Source organism: Triturus cristatus, chromosome 2_2, assembly GCF_964204655.1.
Source record: "Triturus cristatus chromosome 2_2, aTriCri1.1, whole genome shotgun sequence".
NCBI lineage: Eukaryota > Metazoa > Chordata > Amphibia > Caudata > Salamandridae > Triturus > Triturus cristatus.
This window is the reverse complement of record NC_140582.1, coordinates 262,683,579-262,704,269: the sequence shown is the minus strand read 5'-3', so window position 1 is coordinate 262,704,269 and position 20,691 is coordinate 262,683,579. Positions and strand designations below refer to the sequence as shown.

The window sequence follows — 20,691 nt, the reverse complement described above, 5'->3', positions numbered from 1 at the left end:
GTTGCTAACACATTCTTATGTCTTTCGCAGTCCCCTTCGGACATATCTAGCTGCTACTGCTCAAACTGTTCTGGTAAATAACCTTTTGTTAGGCACCTGTCTGTTTTTCCAAGTAGTGTTCATGTTAGCCCAGTAGCATTGAGATGCTCACTTGCATTTGAATGGCTGTCTCTGCCCTTTCACTCACTAGGCTGTTAATGTGGGGTGGGGAGGAGGTGCACTTTAGGACTGAATTTAATTTTCATTTCGCAAGTCTCCAAGTGGCACTATGACAAGTTTGTTACCTTCAGTAATGCTCTTTCTGCAGATTCTTCACCTTTAGAATATTCCCAAATGCCTGGCTCAATCCAGAACCTTTTCATAGCATGGCGTCGACAGGCATGCCGCATGTAAACTCGGTGGTAGTACTTAGCCCTGGTGAAATGGGCTCTTGACCCTTATGAGGGCTTCTTTTTTGGCCAGCTTGTAGCAGGTCTAAATGCAAGGTACTGTCCACCTGTCTTTGGCCAGGAAAATCCCTTCAATACCTGATTATCGCTGTGCTGTTAAATAGTACAATCAATGTAAAAGGCGTAGAGGCCTTTTAAAGTCCACCTAATGCAGCCCAACGTGGAAAGGAGTCGCTACTTTCAGCAGAGCAGGTACCAAAGTCCTCCACACCATTAATTATTTTTTTTCTTGAGGGGTGGAAAAAAGATGGTGGAGGGCGTATAGCAGCTATGCAGCGGCTCGAAGGGTGTACATGTGAAGACAAAATAAGGACCTTACTGCAGCATTACTAACGGTTTGGGAGGAAACCTATGTTAAAAGAACACCTATGTTAATAGAACATCTAACAGTTTGGCTTCTAAGGGGCCTAACTTGCAGATTCCACAGCAAGCCACAAATGTGTCCCAACACCTGGTCAAGATGAACTTTGTAGACTGGACATCTCGCACCAAGGATAACATTCACAACCTCCAATTGTATCTTGAGCACTGTTTATGTACCGTTGCTCAATCTCCACACACACTTGGTCTAATCCTTGTTCTTGCTAGACCGTGAATAGGCATGTAGCTTGAACCTGAATATAAAGCCGATGGACTGAGGCATTCTCTAGCAAATATTTTCTTCAGCGAGCACTGTGGTCCATCAAAGCGTTTTGTCTATTGGGTAGGTATATGTATTCTGACATGGCCAACGAGATTTTGTTGGCAATTCTGGAAGAACGTAGGGCCTCCGTGGCTCAAGTCATTCCAGATTGTCAAGATGCATTGTCAAGATGCATCCAAATGACATTTGGATGCATCTTGACAAACTGGAATGACTTGACTCAGTCCTTCGGCTTTATATTCAGGTTGTTGCTGGAAATGAATTGGAGTTTACCTTGTTTCTAGAAACCATCAGATACCCTAATAGGATGGTTTGTAGAGAAATTAGGATCACTAGGCAGTAGTCTGTAGCGTCAAGCTACATGCCTATTCACTGTCAAGCAAGAACAAGGATTAGACCAAGTGCCCATTAAAGTGTTGGTAATGGTTTATTGAACAAAAGTAAATTTCTCCAAGAAGCCTGTCCAGGTTGCAAAACTACAGTAAGGACATTCGTCTTGGCAGCAACAGAAGGTAGTTGTAAGCCCGGACCTTAGCTGCTCTTTAAATTACCACAGCAAAGGAAGCGTACACTTCCATAGGAGGGGTCAAATTCTTCTTGTATCAGTGGAAGTATCAAGCCCACGGGCTTCCTGCAAGTCTATTCAGACTGTCATCAACATAAAAGGGGTGACTGGTGTGCGTGTGCAGGAAGCACCAAAGAAGGTTCTAAAGCTGGCTCATTCAGCGCAGCCTGCTCCCCACTCTGCACTAAACCTACCTTCAGATCTGAAACCAGTGCGGGTGCCGACCAGAAAACCCAGATGTCGGGCTCATGGAACCGGCCCATCAAACTACAGGATGAACTAGATACCGGTCAGGCATATAGTCATTCATCCCCAACAGGCTGAATTCTCACTTTGCTTCCGGAGCGCACCACTCTGGCTTCGAAGAGACTGCTTAGCTTGGAGAAGGCTCCGGAGCTCCCATCACTGGCCAAGCAGCAGAAGCAAGACAAGGCCACCAGTCTTCTCTCTGAGCCTGAACTGTTCCCCCAACACCACCCAAATACCTAACATCACCCTCTCCACCGGCTTGTCTTGCTGGCCTACTTTCCCATACACCACAGAGGCCACCACATTCTGACCTAGAAGAATATGGCAGGGGAACCATACAACATGCACCCACAAGATGATCCATGGGATTCTTGCCGTGGACCTTCCCAAGGATACGGATCATGATCGCTACCTTGCCCACCCCTCCAGATGACGATACCTCTTAACATGAGGTGCTAGGTAGGGCAGCATCATACCATAGAGTAGACTTGTACAAGGAGCGAGTCGAAGACTACGTCCGCTTCGAGTATCCTCCATTCATCGTTCCTCCATTCATCGTACCATGCAGTAGTTTACCATGGTAAAGTGCATGCCTAAACCATGCCCCGATATTTTTAGGAAGCCCGTTACGGCTCGAGTAATCACTCTTTGGGTCGAAGTATAAGGCTTCATCCGACCACCTCATGATTCTCTAGAAGTGCATACCACCCGCAGACAGGACAATATACAAGGTACAGGCAATACCCCATCGCCAGATAAAGAAAGCAAACTCCTAGAAGCAGCTTGCTAGCGCGTCGGGCGGCATTCGCCCAATCATAGGCTCATTGCCAGCTCAATCTGCCTACTTCCAAGGTACAGTCAGGCCCACTGGGATGAGTTTAAGGGGCTCCTCCAACATCTCCTAGAGGAGCACCGTAAGAGGGCATGAGCTGGTCTCAGAGGGCAAACTCTTCTCCAACACCACAAATTACTATGCCCTAGATGCTGCTTGAGACATCATACCAGCATGCTTCTCCATAGGCACACTTATGGTCAACATCTCATCAACCTGCCCTTGGACGGGGAACATCCCTGTGTGCCCCAGGTTTATGAGCTGTTGGGAGTATATAAAGGACACTGATGCTTTGATGGCCATGAGCGCCTTACAAACCACCACCCCTTTTGGGTCCTTTAGATAAAGTGCATCGTTGAGGCTCCAAAATCGCCTCCCCTAAAGCCTCCGTCTTTCCAGCATCCGCCAGCCCAGCAGAGCTCCATAAGAGTTGCCTAGCGTGGTAACGGCAGCAAAGGTGGCTCCCCCGGAGTAACTCCCACAGCCAAGCAATGACTTGGCTTAACCTCACCTCTCTCCACAACAACACAACTGCTGGGAGGGGCGGGGGGGGGGGGGCAACTTCAGAGGTTTTTGCCCACCTGGCAACACGTCACCTCAGACCAGTGGGTATTAAATATCATTAAAATTTGGTTACTGTCTGGCGCTCACTTCCACATCACCCAGCATACCACCCTGCAGATGTCCTCTTCCCCAGAACACCAGCGCTTAGTTCAGGAAGCAGTTCAAGCCACAAAACCTACAAGCTCAGAAGTGTATTCCCCTCTACTTCTCATTCTCAAGAGGGACTGGTCCCTCGGGCCTGTCCTTGACTTAAGGCCCCTCAGCAAGTGCATCCTGTCAGAACATTTCTATACGATCACTCTGGACACTTGACCTCAAGTACTTCTACTTCCACATCTCCATTAATCCAACGCATCATAGCTACCTCCAGTTTGTATTAAGTGGCAATTATCTGTTCAAGGTGCTGCCACTAGGAATTGCCACTGCACCTTAAGTTTCTACAGAATGCCTTGCAGTAGTGGCTGCGCACCTGTGAAGACGGGGCATTCATGTATTCCCATTTCTGGACAATTGGCTGATAAACTGTCATTCAGCAGCAGTGTCGTATACACACAAGCCACCATAAACCTGCTCCACAAACTGGGATTTCCTATCAATGTTGTAAAATCCCATTTCCAGCCACTCTAAATCCAACCTGATTTAGGGGCCATCCTCAATGCAGAGTTGTGCATGGCCTATCCCGGCCCAACAGTCTAGTTTTTCCATAGCTGACATTTGTAAAGCAGCTACTTGCTCTACTTAACACAGATGTATTAGCCTACAAGATAGTTTTGGTTAAGCTGTACTTTGTACCCTTGTCCAGTCTTCTGCAACAACCACAGGCTAGCCACCACTTATGGGAGGACTGCTTACAGACTATGCACAGCATGTGTATCTACAGCTGCACATGCCTCGAACTGAAAATGCTACCTACTCTGTAAGCATCACTTAGTGCTTCAGATTAACATGTGCCCACTCTTCTCCCTAGAAACCTCTGGCTGTACCAGTCGTCATTCTTTCCTACTTCTCTTATATGGTCATCTTTCTCAACTGTATCGTGTTACTTTCGCTCCATCCTCACCTGCTGTACAGAACACAATGGAGCCGATGACCATGCATATTTCAAGCAAGAGGCGGAGTTGTACTACCTCGACACAAGCAGAATCCTTAGAATAAAAAAAAATTGCACGCATCCGGGCAAACACCAGATAGCAGGGCACTGGCACAATTTGTAAATCTACAGCACTACATGCCATAAACAGATGTAACATTTTCCTTTCATACACCAGTCTTGAAGTCCCACAGTTGTTACCTGTGATTGAGGATGTGCCAGTAACCTTCAATTTGCTGTGCTTTAAGGCCTCCTATCTGCTTCTCAAGTTTTCGCTAAAGGGATGGCGATGGTCGCTGCTAATCTGTGGAGGTCAGTAGTATCGTTATTGCCTTCCCTCAAAGACTGACTGCCGAAGGCAGGCTCGCTCCCAATGCCATTCTTGGACTACCTCCTAACATCTCAATTCTTAATATTGTTAATGTATCATTGGGGTGTATTGCTGGTGGGGTTGACATGCAGCCAGTCAGGACCCTAATCGCTGTCCAAGATAACGTGTCCGGTGGTTACACCCCCCCAAGGTCCACAAGACCCAAGGAACAATTGAGAATAAGAGACCGTTCCAATAGTTATAACTTAGTTCTTGGAATACTCCCCAGATCTGCGAGATCATGTGCAAAATTCCATGATTCATTTCCAGCAAGTGATCGGAATAATTCAAAAAGTGAACAGCAGACACATATCGCCCACGTAGCTATCCAACTAAGGGCTTTTTCAAGGCCCATCTTAAATTATCAGTCTCAGATGTAAGGTGTGTGGAGGAATGTCTACAGTCCGTACTGTCTGTACCCTAGAGACCTCACTAGAACCGAGACTGAAAATGTGAAAGATATGCACTGAAAACACCCTTGACTGGATAGACACATGGATGAAACATGTCTGCTGTTCATTTTTTGTATTATTCCAATCACTTGGTTGGAAATCATGGAATTTTGCAGATCACTTGAATCTGGGGAACGTATTCCAAGAACTAAGTTGCAACTAGCAGGATCTGGCTTTCTTCACAATTTCCTAATATTGTCAGGGCCATCCACAAACGAGACTTGAGTCCCGCATGATTCTGCCACAAGGGATTCCATTCATTGGGGTGATCCTGGGTATTGTAAGTTTCATAGTAGCTGCTGTTAAGGAAACTACTTGGCAGATCACGTACGAATGCACCTTTATAATGTTTTAACTTTCTATACTCTACATGAATTTCAGCATTGAATTGTAACTTAATATTGCTGTTGTAACATTTATTTATGCACCTTTTTATGTTGATTTTTATTTATTTTATTACCAAATAAAAAAATATTTTAAAAAAACGGGTTAACTTGGTCATAATAAACTAAGGCTTCCTTAAACTCCTCGGATGCTGCACCCTCACCTTCATGACCCTTTTGTGGGCGAAGGTCCAGCGTCCTTAAGTGGGGTGGGGGGGGGAGGGGGGGAGACTGGCCTTAATTACGAACTCCTGGATTGTATTCAGTTTGTAGCGAGGGAAAGGATTTGATAGACCGCCCACTCGATCTTGTCGCTCATCATTGGGTTCTTATTCTTTAAGAACTGGTGAGCGTGCATCTGCACAAAAGTGATGGGTTGGTATTTGGGGTTTTTGGGGGCTGGCAACCAATGCCCTGCACTGTGCCGGCAGCGCACAGCTCTATTATGGCCTGCTGTAATACGTTTCTAATTTTGCATGCCACTTTTCACCTGCAGTAACAATTATTTTTATTTTATTCCTATAGGTTGATGACTTTTCAGGAGCAAATCAAGCAACTCTGGAAGAAAAAGTGAAAAATTTAAAGTGATTTGAATTTCGTGTTTTTACATTCTATCTTTGGGGTTTTGATCAAAGACTTTGCAAGTGATGCGTGGAAGTACAGGAGTGCATCAAGCGGAACTGACCATGTAGGAAACTTGTGTAGCTCTCAGGATGCATGTATTGGCCTGATCCCAGAATCTTACTGCTTCATGTAAATTATCATTTTTTTACAGTAGGAGCTAGCATCTGCCCAATGTTGTCGTGTTCCAGAAGTCGTTCACTGTCTCCTTTGTACTGCCCCAGAGAATATGGTGTGTGCTTCACTTTGTAATTTCCTTTGCTGGAGCTTTTTTCATCATGATACCTTATCGGCACCGAGCATCAAAGTGCAACTTATTCTTTGATACCTGATATTCAGATAATAAAGGAAAATAAAATATGTACACTTTCAAATGCTTTCTTCTATGCTGACTATAGGTGGGGAGTGTTGGCTGCAGAAGCGATGTATATGTTGCACTCTGCAGTTTTTATAAAGGCTGATCTATTCCAGTTTCCCAACCGTGATTCATTGTAAAAGTAATGATTAATTGGATGGGTTGTTTAATCGAACTACAAGACCATATGCAGCAAAACCATTCTGTGTATGAACGGCTTCCATACCATGCCACAAGATGTCACCTTACAACATACCTTAACTTCATATTCCATTATGTAGCCTGAAGTACAATATCACAACATAGCTTTATATTTCACCCATATCCTTCAATACCATTGCTTTCCTTACTACCATGTAGAATGAGATCATACCACAATGCGGGGTGGGGGGTGGTGTAAGAGTACATTCCATCCACAGCTCTATATTCCATATCGTACTGCACCATAATAAAATGTAGCACTTAAACTAACCTGATCCATTTAAACCTCACAATCTAGCAGTTGGGTCACAAACCCTAAGGAGGTCTAGGTCTCTGCAGTCACCCTTGTGTCTGTAAGGAAAACTGAGCAAGGTGGGTTGCAGGTAAAAGTATTCCTTGGTGACATGGATCAGCAAGGTCTGCTTGTCCTTGCTGTCCACTATGGAAGAAATCGGCGTATGCACCATCTCTTGGGCCAGGCGTAGACTTGCTCATAGGAAGAATGGTGCAAGAAGCGTTCTACATACTTGCAACAGCTGACTTATTCCTTGCTCCGTGCAGACACATGAGCTTTCCTCTCGTATTGAACAGAACTATCTCACGCTTGCCACAGTCATCGCACCAACCCCTTGAATCAGTCAGTAGATCTATCTGCCTACCTCCACTCTTACCCTAGGATGGGTGCAAACCTATGTCTGCCTGTCCTTTGTATGTTTACATCCATCTAATCCAGGAAGCCAGGCACATAGTATTTGTGGCTATCTTTGAACGGGGACTTTGGGAAAAGAACTTCAGACTCTGGGACAGGAATTACACTGACTTCCTACTCCGTGAAGGTGGGCTGGGGAACATGGTATGTAAGATGGATGTTGTATCGAAGAAAATAAACCTGTGCAAGATGGGAGATAAACCTGTTAACTACAAGTGTGCTAGGTAAGATCTATATACCCAGATGAGAAAATGAAGATCCAAAAAAATTAACTGTTCCAAGACGATGGAGAACCGCCACCTTGACCGTTCAAAAGGGTATAATAACCTTATTTCGTTGTAGTTCCTTTTATTGTGTAGAGATTCCATTGTGAAGCCATTTGTTGTAATGGCATTTGGAAAACTCTTGCATCCCGGCGAAGCCTAATGCATTTACCAATGCTGCTTGTTGGGCAGGTCTGCATTTAATAAACTTGCATGTGTATGATGTGCAACCAATTACTAGCAAATATATAACATCCGCGCATACCTGCTGTATGTGAGTAGGTAACACAACAGTATATTTTGTTTTTGCACTAAAAAATGTGCCAATATATTCTGAAGATACAGTTTCAAGCTAATTGTCAAAACGTAATCTTGACACCCACATTAAAATATCAGGCAAAGGGAGTATTATTCTATTTTCAAGCTACTTAACTGGAAACTCTTCCTTCAAATTGCAGACCGAAAAACATTAAAATTGTTATCTCATGCTTACATTGTGGCAGTGCACATCTAATGGGACTACCAGGAAAGAGCACACAAGACTATTTGTTAACTGTTTAAGTGCTGCGCAAAACCAACTTCTCGTCTCTTGCTTCATACTCTTCTGTTGTTGCATGGGAGAGACTGTTTCCTGAAACTTGGACTGCAACCGCACGAGAGCTGTTGTATCACTTATCTTTAAGGGAGTTTCAGAGATGCTCACTGTTAAAAATAAAAAAAAAAACCACAAAAAATAATACAGGCTCTCATGCTGCCACTTGTAGAGGTGGCACACGGATGAGAAAAAAAGCTTATGTTGAAACTCTAACTCCAAGCCTCTTTTTATTTTGTAACTGACTATTTGTGTAAAGTGTTCTCTAATGCGGAAGTACAAGTCTGAATATTTTGTGGGGCGTTCTTACTCCCATTGTGGCATTGTTCATGCCATTAATGTAATGCACTACGCTATATTTCAGCCTATATCTCTTTCAATATATCACTACCTCCATTCTGACTCACCCCAAACCTCATTCTACTACTGTGATCTTCAAAAATAATCCTTTCTAGACTCTTCCCTCCTTGGATCACTCCCAACCTCATTTAAATACTTTGATCTCCCAAGCAACCTTTCTAAATTCTTCCCTCAGCTGTACCTCCTTTAACTAATACCAAAACCTAATTTACAACTATGATCTGCCTAATCCATTTCTAGAGATTCTTCCCTCCATCTCTCCTACTCATCCCAAACCTCACGACTATAATCTCCCCATAAACCTTTTCTGGAATCTTCCTCTTCTCTATTCCCCTCCCTTATCCTTTTCAATTCAACTAACAGACTCCAATGTCCACCACTCACATTTCACAATACTAACACTGCGTCAAGGGTAGTAAGTGCTATATAAATAGTTACTTTACATTCTCCTGTCCCTCCATAAACCTCTCCTTAAATTTCCCTAAACATCTCAATTAATTAGTATTCCCAATTTTCCATCTACTCCTACTTTTTCCTCCCATGGTTACTGCTGAAATGTATACCTACATATGCAGAGACAGCTGCACAGAAACGATAGTGGAGGTTGAGGTCTCTGCCGGTAGGTTTGTGAATAGCATTTTGTAGTATTATGAATTGCACGTGGTGAATACACCCCCATATCATCTTAATGGTTACTGGAGTAATGTGTTTGGAGTACAGCACAGACATGTCAACAATCATTTAAATACAAAGTTTCAAAAACAACTAATTGTAGTGTACTTTAGACACTCTTGAAAGCAGTTTTGTTTTAAGTCTAGAAATGGACATCACAATGACAGTATGCCGTTGGACGTTCACAAACTATCTCATGAGGAGGAGCTATAGGTCCTGAAGATTTAGGAAGAACAAGTTCTTGGACATGTAACCTTTTGACACATCCTTGATATGGCAGAAATTGCAAAGGAGAATTGAACCGAAGTGAGTACGGTTCTCCTGTTTCGGCTCCAAGGTGCTGTCGGGTATTGCCGACTGATAGTGAATTTCAACGGGGGATTCCTACTGGACAGTACAGTTCGAGTTACACTGCTGAGAATTCCCCTCTCAAACTAATTTGAGGAAACAACAGTTGGCTTGTGCGTTCTTGACAACGATTCCGGCTTCAGCTATAACACTTCAGCAAAGGAACAGGGTTTCTGGTTTGGTATTTACAAGTTGAACTGAAACTCCTATTTTCTTCCAGTGAAGAGCAAGTTCTTGTGTCGAAGGAGATTGTCCTGTTTGAAGGAAAGAGCTACAAGACACACTTTTCTACACGAACGGTTCAAAGTGGGGATCATTGTTGGAGTCGTCTGCGGTGTCGTTAGAATTCCTCTGTAATTTGTTTTTGGTCCAAAAGGACAAATGCATCAGGCTCATGATAATTTTGTATGATATCAATGTCTTGGTATTTCAAGATGGATTAAAACTGGGGGAGGTTCCAAAAGAGAAACTGTTGAGTGTCTTTCCGAACTAGTCTTTAACGAGGGACTGGAAAGATGATTTCTTGTTTTCTTATTTTGGAACTGACAGAAGATGTTTCCCGTTTGCTTGGCAAGAACATTCTTTAGTTCATTACGCTTCCATGAGGACCTTTGTCTGTGCCATGGGGCATCACAAACTCCTCAAACCAGTAGTGGTACTGACCGTGCAGGGAATGTGAATGAGTTATACGGGAGATGTGATTTTCATATCCATGGAATATTGTATGCTTTGCTTCAGCATCAGATATCATTTTTCATCAAAGGGGTGAGAATGGGCACTGTTCCCAAGTAATGTGGAGTGTCTGTTATTGACAAGATGTGGTGTCCATAACCCCACCCCTGCTGATTCCAGAGTACTGGTGATCAAGAAGAAGTTAAAGTTGGAGTAGGCCTGCATGGTTTTCCCCTTTTGACATGGCAAGGCTGTGGGTCTGTTGGCCTACTCCAAAGTATCTTCTGATCACTTTGCATTTCAAGCTCTTCAGCATTTTAAGATTAAAAACCTTGTCACACAAGTTAGTTAATTTGACTCCAAACTGGTGATGTCCACTGGTGGCTGAATCCCTGAAATGGGAGAGTCCTCTTTAGAATTGCTTCAGATGTGAGATACCAGCAGCTTGGCCAGGGTGCCCGGTGCATTGATGTATGCACAGGAGGAAGAAAGACTAGTTTAATTTGCCACGCATCTCTAGAGCTACTGGCAGGCTAGTTTGGAGCAATGCATCTGAAAGAGGTTATCCCTGCTGTGGATAAACAATGTGTGTGATGAAGTGCATCAGCTGACTGAGAGGGATGAGGTAACTGGTGGATGTGGTCAATGCTGTGTGCTCTTCTCCCTGATTGAAACCTTTGTGTTTGGGGTGAAGGTGACTGTACAAAAGATTAATGCAATTGCTGACCAACCAGTGCTCTAGGGATTTGAAGTTGTCTGTTCAGCGTGTTCTCAAACAAGTAGGGAGAGCATGCATTGGGGAGTCAAGTACATTGACATTTTACCCTAGCTTGTGTTTTTCTTGAACCAGATCTGGCTACTAATGACTGGATGCGTAAATATGCCTGGGTGTTGAACTCTGCTCAGCTCGGAGTTTTCTGCACATCACGGAGTTCAGCAGAGTTTTTTTCCCTGCTCGCGAATGGTAAGTGCGTGAGCTGTCTCAGGTAGCATTTCTACCTGAGCAGCAGGAAGTCAAGCACACTGCCACTTGTGAACCTGCGTGGATTTTTTATTTTTAAATCCCTTTGTGGAACTCGACGTAGCAGAACTACGTCCAGGCCTGGTAAATAGTCTACTACTTGAAGCCAGTGAGAAAAGTGGAGATTGAAAGGCACTTAATCAAAACTTGGTGGTCTTGTTCAATTATCTTTTTATGTACACGGGTTAGTTATAGGAGACCAAGGCATATGCGTGTTTGCCAGTCCCCTAAATACAGGATTTGATTTGATGTCTCCCACCAACTGGTGAGTAACTGAAACTAACCCCTGCCTGCCAGTTACAAGCACTGGATAGAAGTAAAGTGCTTTAGCCTTCCTCTCCACATTCTAAGTGTTTCCTACTTTTTCCCTGACATTGAACCTCCTATAAATTCAGTATTTATCTGTTGGGCTTATCGGTTGGTCAGTATCCCACCCAGTAGCGGGAAGAATAGACGGTGATGGCTTGTACCAGGAGCCATTGTAGAGGACTGGGACTGTCTTGGTAGGCAGTCTGCAACACCATCCCTTTGATTGCAGCAGGTGCATGCTCCTGAATAAATAGTAGATTATTGTTTGATAAATTAGATCCTTACAATCTGTATAGGATATTAAAACATTTTTCCCTGAGCTACTCCATCACAATCAATACCATAAAATTACATTTAATAAAAGTCCCTTCTAAAAACAAGGTAGCCACCAAACAGGAATAAGTGCAATATGGTTCAAGAGGAAGGACGTGTTCGTGGGCCAGTGAAAAGTCAGGAAATGTTAACCCATTCGACGCGCATGACGAACGGTTCCGTCATACACGTCGGTTGGGCTGTGCTTATGACGGAACTGTTCCGTCATGGCCCCGCCTGCGCTCAGAACCTTCAGCGTGGCGCGGAAATCCGCGCCGCGCTGAAGGGGTTAAACAGCTGAGGAGCTTAGGACTGTTATCCAACAATTTGTTGATAAATGGATGCTCTAAATCTGAATTAGCCTGATCTGTTATGCTGCCCGTTTTAATATAAACTTTAGTTAGTGATCAATAGCAAAATGTTGTTACATCTTTTCCTCAGCCTCACAACTTAAGAGTTTCATAGTCCCTTTGACAAGGTTCCACTATTATTGAAGGAACAGTATTTTAATAATATAAAACCTACTTTCAAAGTTGCATATGAAGTAAAACTAGGTCAGGTTGAGTATCAGCCCAAATTTGTAGTTAACTTATGAATTGATTCTAATTTGTGAAACAGATAAGAGTACCCAGGTTACTGAATTAGAGAACTAAAATATGGCCAAGACTACTTCAAAATGTACCGTTATGTCTGCCCGTGACTGTTTCCTCATTTTAACGCAAAACCCGAGTTGATATGGTTTCTGTAAGTTTGGATCTGGGCTGGCACTCCTTCAATTAGGCAATATCAAGACCTTCCCTTCCGCCCCAATCACCAACCAAGACTCTACATTCTGCCCAATTATGTAAAGAATTAAACTCGTGCCTACCCACTATGCTGCGCTTGAACATGCAAGTGGCCACTACACTAAGACTTTGACTACCTGCTCACGCAAGCATTTGGGAGTGGGAACTGGGACGGTCTTGCCATCATTTGCACATCTCTACATTATTCTCAATGAAAGGGATAGATAGAGCAGGTGAGTTGCCTAGCCATTACACCACAAAGTGAACTAAAATAAGGTTTCCTAGCAGCTAAGATGTCATCCACTCATGTACCAAAAAGGGACACCATCTGGCACCAATTAAATCACCACAAATGCTGCTACAGCGTCCAGGGATTGTGGCGACCACACTGTTGTGAGGCCAGGCCTGCCCTGTACTGGAGAGAAAGTTGGCTGATGCAGTGTCAACAGATTGATCTTCCTAGCTGTTTCTGGGGTGATTAGGTTCAGCTGTGTTCTATCCTTGTGCTTTTATATTCTTCCCCAAAAGCTTATTTTTTTGGTAATGGCTTAATATCAACCTTGTTTTCATTGCATCATGCAATTAGACAGGGTTGCCCTCTTTCACCTTTGTTTGTTCTAGCTTTGGATCCTATTTTTTTTTTTTATCCAAAATTCGCCAGAATCCAAACATATACGGATTCCGCTAAGGTGATAAATAGCTAAAATTCTTTATATTGTCGTGAGTCCCCCCTAGAGGGCCTGCTGTAATTTGTAATATGTTAGCCTAACTACATCTGTTTTAGGCCACTTTTGCTTTGCACACAAATGGAGCAACACGCCTGTTTTTGCGCCAGTTATTTTTTTAGATAAGCTGCACATTTTTTAGTTGCCTTTTCTGCTGGAATTCAATCTGCACTTTTCATGCAAGGCCAACATTGTGCCCTGTTTTTCTCTGTGGTCGGACACTTAACACCTAGACATAGTAGAGAGATCCAGCTGCTATTTTTCAAATAGGACTTGCAATTCTAAAAACAGAGAAGAGTGAGGCGTGTGGAGACAAGATCCTGAGACAAAAGAGCTGCGTGCCTGAAATGCAGACCAAGTGAGGCTTGTGGAGAAAAGATCCTGAGACAAGAGCTGCGCGCCTGAAATGCAGACCAACTGATGATGACTGTCCGGTTAGGGGCCCAGCACTAATCCAGAGATCTTTTGTATAAGACTGTGCTATCCTAGTAATAGTAGGGTTAGGCTGATAAGTTATTCCGCCATGACCAGGCTGTTTATTGTGTACAGTTTATTAATTGTGCTAATCACATTGTCTTGCATATGCCTACTAATGGCAGCAAAGTTTTTCTTTATGATGGAGCACTCTAGTTTCAATAAATATTGTAAGCTTTCTTTGTGTCTTTTTCCTTTTGCTGTGGACACGTGTGAGTGAGAGATGGAAAGGAGATGACTTGTTACCATGACTCCTGAGAGATGTCAGAGTGTTTTGTGTTCTGGAGTGTTCATTTTTCTGTCCCTCTAAAAGGTTAGGAAGGAAGGAAGGTAAAGCTCTGAGTTAGTCTGGATTTGGGCCCATAGGTACTGATGTGGTATAGCGACCATGTCCCTACATGCTGACGTCCCGTGATCCCAGGCATAGTTCTGTTTCCAAGCCGAATCCCTGCAACAATATATGCAGATGGTAGTCTCTTGACTCAACCACACACATCTTTACCAGCTCTTCTTCTTGATGGTTCTCATTTTACCCCTCTGTCAGGGTATAAAATATATGCTGATAAATATGAAATTCTCCCCCTTATGAATGATGTTTTCAGTCAGAATTTATATCCGCTAATTTTCACTGGACTCTAGATAAATTAAAATACCTTTGTCTTTGGTTTACTGATTCCATTAAAAAAAGATCTCTCAATATGAAGAAGGTTCTTACAACAATAACTTCCCTTAAGAGGAGAGGATGTAGCCTTACGGCTAGAGCTGCCGACTTTGGAGCTGGGGATGGAATTCAATATTTTTAACCTGGCCGGGGAGACTAGATACACTTAGGATGATATTTCCTGTGGTGCTATTTTATCTTTCTACTACTCCCATTAACAGTCCCTCTTTTTATTTAAAAAAAAAAATCGATTCCATCATTTCAGCATTCTTGTGAAATAAAAACCCCAGCATGTCTCTTCAAAAACTCAAACGATCTAAACTACTGGGAGGAGAACTTTTCCTGATTTTTGTTCATATCACTGCGGTTTTTAATGAAATTAGCTTCCTTTTCCGACAAGGAGTTTGGCTGTACTCCCTTGTGGGTGGACTTTGAAGCCTTCCTTTCTCTTTTCAAGAATTCTTATCTTTTACTCGGAAACCTTTATCTATGTCACTTCCAATCCTAAAGTATGCTTGTAAATTTCAGTGTCCTATATTTCTCTCCTATCTCACTGATAGCGATCAGTTTCTTCAATCCTCAATGTGGTTTATCAAACTATATCCAGATCAATAGGACTATTTTTTTGAAATCCATGCACAACAAAGGTTTGTTATGGGTACACCAATTTATTGATGACGATACCGGCCTTTCCTTCGCTCAAGATCAATTAAGTTTCTCTTCCTCCTATGCTAAATATAGTTCATTGATCTCTACAATCTTCACCTCCTACCACCAATTTCAACCCATTTACACAACAAATACTTATTCCTCATGTATCAACAATGTTGTAATTTCATCCTTCCACATCCTGTCCTAATCATACCATCACCACTCCCACTCTTAACCAAGATAAATCTAGTGTAGAATTACAATGGGAACAAGACTTGCATACAAATTTCTCAATAACTTTATGGAACACTATTTGGCTTAAAATACAAAGGTCCTCTAGGGCAGCTAATGCAACTCGAACGCTATTTTTTTCTACAATGGACTTCTGCTTACCCCCATACTCAACTTAAAATAAACCGTACTATTCCTACCTCTTGTTGTTCATGTAATGTCACATTTTCTGATCTAAAAATATTTAGTTTGAATGTCCCTCTACTTATCAATTTTGGTTGCAGGTTTGGAAGCAGATACATTTTATAATTCATTCTCAAGTAACTTTTAATTTAAAAAATATATTTCTAGGCAGTCCTTCTGATTGGTCCTGTTACACAGTAAAGTTTGACATCCTTGATCTAGTACTAGCAGTGGCCTTCCAGCAAATAACCAAATTTTGGAGGACCTCCTCCAACATTTTATTCCTATCCTGGTGGGATGGTATCTATTATAATTACAGAATTGAAAGAGTATGTTACTCCTCTCTCTTGCCATCAAAAGAGACATTCTTTGGTCACTGGTGATGATTTTTCTAAACTCTTTTGTCAAATCATATAACCCACAGACTGAAGAGGTTCCCAAGCTTCATTGATTTGATTATTGATAATATCTTCTGTAGCATATTTATATTATTGTTCTTATTACGATGTACTTACATTTTATTTGTATTACGCTGTATTTAATTTTTATATAGTTGTTTACTATGATACAATCATATGCTCCTTTCCTTTCTCCTCCCTCCCATCTATAACCTTCTGTACTCAGTTGTATTCCTTTTATATTCTATTTATGTTTACTGCACTGTACAATACCTTACTATAACCGTATGCTTATTGTTATTTCTCTAATAAATAAACTCTATCTATAAACTTAAAAAATAAATCCAATAGAGATGTACGGTTGGCACAAAGGGAGAGGACCGCTGATTCTCAGAGGTACAGATTTACGAAAACAACAATATTGCTTGGTCTTCAGGTAAAAAATGCTAACTCAATAAATAATAATGCTAACTAAAATAGGACAGGTCACACCTATACTTAAGAAAGCTGACGCCACTCCATCTGATCTAAACAACTACTGGCCCAAAACCAACATGCCTACTTTGGCAAAACTATTGGAGAAATGTGTTCAAATCCAGTTATGCAATCACATTGAACACACTAACCTCTTAGATATTCACCAGTCGGGCTTCTGCCAAGGGCACAGCACAGAATCTGCACTCACCCCTATTATGGATGACATCTTCAAAATACTTGACTGCAATGAATCATGCCTACTGATTCTTCTTGATTTGTCCTCTGCCTTCGATACGGTCAAACATGACAAACTTCTGTCCCTACTGGAACGAAGGATGGGCCTCTCGAGCACAGTGCTGCAATGGTTCTCCTTGAATAACAGAACTCAAAGATTCAAGATGAGGAACTCCCTCTCGCAATTCTCTTTGGTCACCCTTGGTGTTCCTCAGGGATATGCCCTATCACCCATTCTTTTCAACCTCCTAATGGAGCCTTTGGCGAACGCATTGAGATCTGCGAACATCCTGTATCATTTATATGCTGATGACACCTAACTGTATCTGAAAATCCGCTCCAGAAGATTTCATTGCCCTCAACTCTATTGTACTGAACACGCAAAGCTGGCTCACTAACAACCACCTCATGCTGAATACCAAAAAAAACAGAATTCATCCTCCTCTCGCCACCGAGCCACACACCAAAGCTAGACTTCAGGTTAAAACACCTAACCTCCTTTGCATCCCCCTCATCATTGACTCCGCAAAATCACTAGGAATCACCTTAGACAAACATCTGAATATGCAGTCGCACATATCTAATGCCTCCAAGGGAGCTAATTACAAGCGGAGTATATTGAGGAAATGCAAACCCTTCCTCCCTCAGGCTGATCTAAAAATGGCAGTACAAGCCCTTGTGTTACCCAGTTAAGACTACGGGAGCACCACCCTCTGTGGTCTTCCTAAATACAAGCTGGCTCTGCTAAGAGCAGCATTGAATTCTGCGGCTAGACTGGTATCTGGAACCAAGAGAAAATGTCACATCTCTCCAACCTTGAAAGCCTTGAATTGAAGAGGCAAGAATACACCTTAAAGTGGCCTGCATGACACACAAAGCAATTCACAACAATACTCCTAGTTATCTGGCTTTAAAGTTGGAAAGGTCTGGAGGCTGCAGACGACTTGGAAGTGCAAGCACCCTCCTTCTGAAACCTCAATCCTTCCATAAGAAGCGAACCGGCTGTAGAGCTTTTTCAGGGATTGCACCAAGGATTTGGAACTCCCTACCTCCAGCAGTTCGTGGAATCACTTCCCGTACTGCCTTAAAAAAAGAAGTGAAAACACTACTAATGAACAAATACATACCATAAGTCTGATTTCTATGATGTCACTGAGTCATCTTTATGATTGGAATACTATTGCCTACCTCAAGTGGAATGATTGAGTCCTTATTGTGTATGACAAATATCACTACCCTTACTGTTCAATTGCTGTATGTAGTGTAAAGCTTAGCTAGTGGTTGGTCTCTCTTGGGTTTATCTATACACTTCTTATCCACTGGGATCCGATCATAGTTATAATATGTATGTTTGCTAGCACACTCATCTAATGTTCTTTAACTATAAATTGTTTTACGTCCTACAGTATCATGGTCCTCTATGTTTGTTAATCGTATATCTTCTATTCCTTTTGTACGAATTGACACTTTTGAATGTATGCATACTACCTCAACCAATTTTGTTCTTGTACTGTAAAGTGCTCTGATAACCTTGTGGGCCACGCTCACGCTATATAAAACTTTATAAATAAATAACTAAAGAGGTTTTTAAAAATAAATAAATGCCATTTCAATGAGACAAAATTATGCCCTGCTCCCAATAATAATAGTATAGGCAACTTGATAATAAATTAGGGTAGGAGTGAAAGTATAGTAGCTAGATGACAAATCACCTTCCAGAAACGATAAGCTCAAATTAATCACTGCATGGCCTATACAGAGCACAAACTAGCAGCAGAAGAAAAGCAAGTATTGGTAAAAGCATTCGGTTTTGCCTATGGGATTAATAATAAGTTAAGAGGTGTGAGACCATGAGAAACCCCTAAATGTATGTGCAATGTTGAGTGTGGTTGTGAACTTATGGGTAAGCTATGTACTGGTTTATTGCACGGCATGAGATCTAATTATTTCTAAGCGATGTTTGCAATTACGGGGGGCAAGGCCCAGGAAGAACATGAGTTGCCCCGAATCACATGAAGCGTCTGGTCACTAGTGGAAGCAGGGAATAGAATGCCTACCAGCGGGATGACAGAGCAGAACGAGACACCAAGTTGCCCTGTGCCACCTGGATGTAGCTCGCCAGTTCTGTTCTTTTTGTAAGCTTACTCTTGCTGTCCAGTCCACCAGTCGTGAAGCGAAAATTAAAGCACAAGCATTAGAATCTACAGAAAAAAACAGTACTGTAGGAACCACTCAAACCTGCCGTGGATCGCCTTGAGATTTCTGATTAAATGTTGTTCATGTTTGATGTTAACTTTCTGGGTTTAGTGCTTAAGCTAACCAGTATGCTAAAATGTCGGGTGTTGCTTGGGCATGCATTGTCTAATGGCATTTCCACGAATGATCTAACTATTTAAGAAGCCAGTCACTTGAGTTAATGAGAGGGAAGGACAGAGGTGAAGTGAGCCGATCACCTGAGTTAATGGCCTAGAAGGACAGAGGTGATGTGAGCCAGTCACTCGATTTAACGGGAGAGAGGTGATGTAATCTAGTCACTCAAGTTAAAGGGGGAGAAGTGATGGGAGCCATGCTTCTGTTGAAAACCCTTTCACACAGCTAATGAGAGAAAAGAAACTTGATACATTTCCAGAGACTTGTCCTGACCTATATACCCTGCTCTTTTCTTCTCCATACTATCACCTCCCTCTAGAAGTAGAAATCTGTGGGTCATATTTACAAGGGGTTATCGCCACCAGAACATCACTTATTTTGATGCATTGGTGGCGATAACCCCTTTGCCTTATTTACAAGGCGGCGTCAAGCCACATAACGCGGCTTAACTCCACCTTGTAAACAATGCTCCTATTCGCACAGCACTTAACATGAAAGGGGCGGGCAATGGGTGTTGCAGTGGTCATTCACCACAACACCCATTGCTTTTTGACGCTGCCCAATGTTTACAAAGCTGACGTAAATATGGGGCAGCGCCAAAATAAGACCAGGGAAAACCTGGTCTTAAACTTGCTCATCTAGGAGAAATTATTAATTTCTCCTCGTTTCTGCTGTTTCTATGTGTGCTGCATTCTGCAGGTCACAAAGAATTTACAAATCGCCATTAGTGATTGTTTATGTGCAGGAAGGGACACCTTCCTGCACCCTCACGATCATTCCCTGCAACGCAGGCACCCTTGCATTGTGGCGCAAGGGTGCCTGCGTTGATGCTAGGCAGTTACATTTAGCACCAGCGCTAGGGGAACACAGGGGTGCACTGTATTATTGTAAATACGGTGTATCCCTGAATGTCGGAGCGTGACGGTACCAATTGTGACGTAGCACCATGCTCCACCATTCTGTTGTGAATATGCCCCTGTGTGCCTTAACCACTCTTGCTGTGGTAGGTACCTCCAGTTTAAATATTTTAAGCTGTAGTAGACCCCGTTGACGCACTTTCCGGAACGCATTCACTTTTAGAGTACCGCAGTACTCAGTGCAGAGGGCTGCATCGCATTGCCTTCAGCTAATGTGCTTCTCTTGCATAATATATGAGACACGAGATAACCCACGAGATCTGGTGTCTCATAAACTATGCACAGCGTATCCTGAGGAAGCTTCAAGGTTGGAAGCTCCACATGTTTACTTAACTGAGATTTTATAATATTAAACGCTGCAGAATGCTTCTGAACTGCGTTATTTGTTGCATCAGTTATTTCGGTTTTTCAAATAACTTCAGTTGTTGTTTAGCAGTAAAAATGAATGATGCACACGAAGCCCTCTTTCAGGACATGTAAATAACACTTGAATAAGCAGGGCTTCCAGTCCCGTAGGTGGCTGCTGCTGCCACCCAGTTGCCTCTATCTCATT

The 20,691-nt window shown here is 42.6% G+C and overlaps 1 protein-coding gene across 1 annotated transcript in view; it reads left to right on the top strand.

Annotated features, from left to right (window-relative positions):
• LOC146862124 (thioredoxin-like) overlaps positions 1-6,580 on the top strand; it is a 38,445-nt gene extending 31,865 nt beyond the window's left edge. Inside the window, exon 5 of the mRNA XM_085641314.1 lies at positions 6,123-6,580. Within this exon, the coding sequence (XP_085497440.1) occupies positions 6,123-6,185 (63 nt within the window). The 3' untranslated portion in view covers positions 6,186-6,580. The remainder of the gene's footprint in view (positions 1-6,122) is intronic.
• The last annotated feature ends 14,111 nt before the right edge of the window (positions 6,581-20,691 follow it).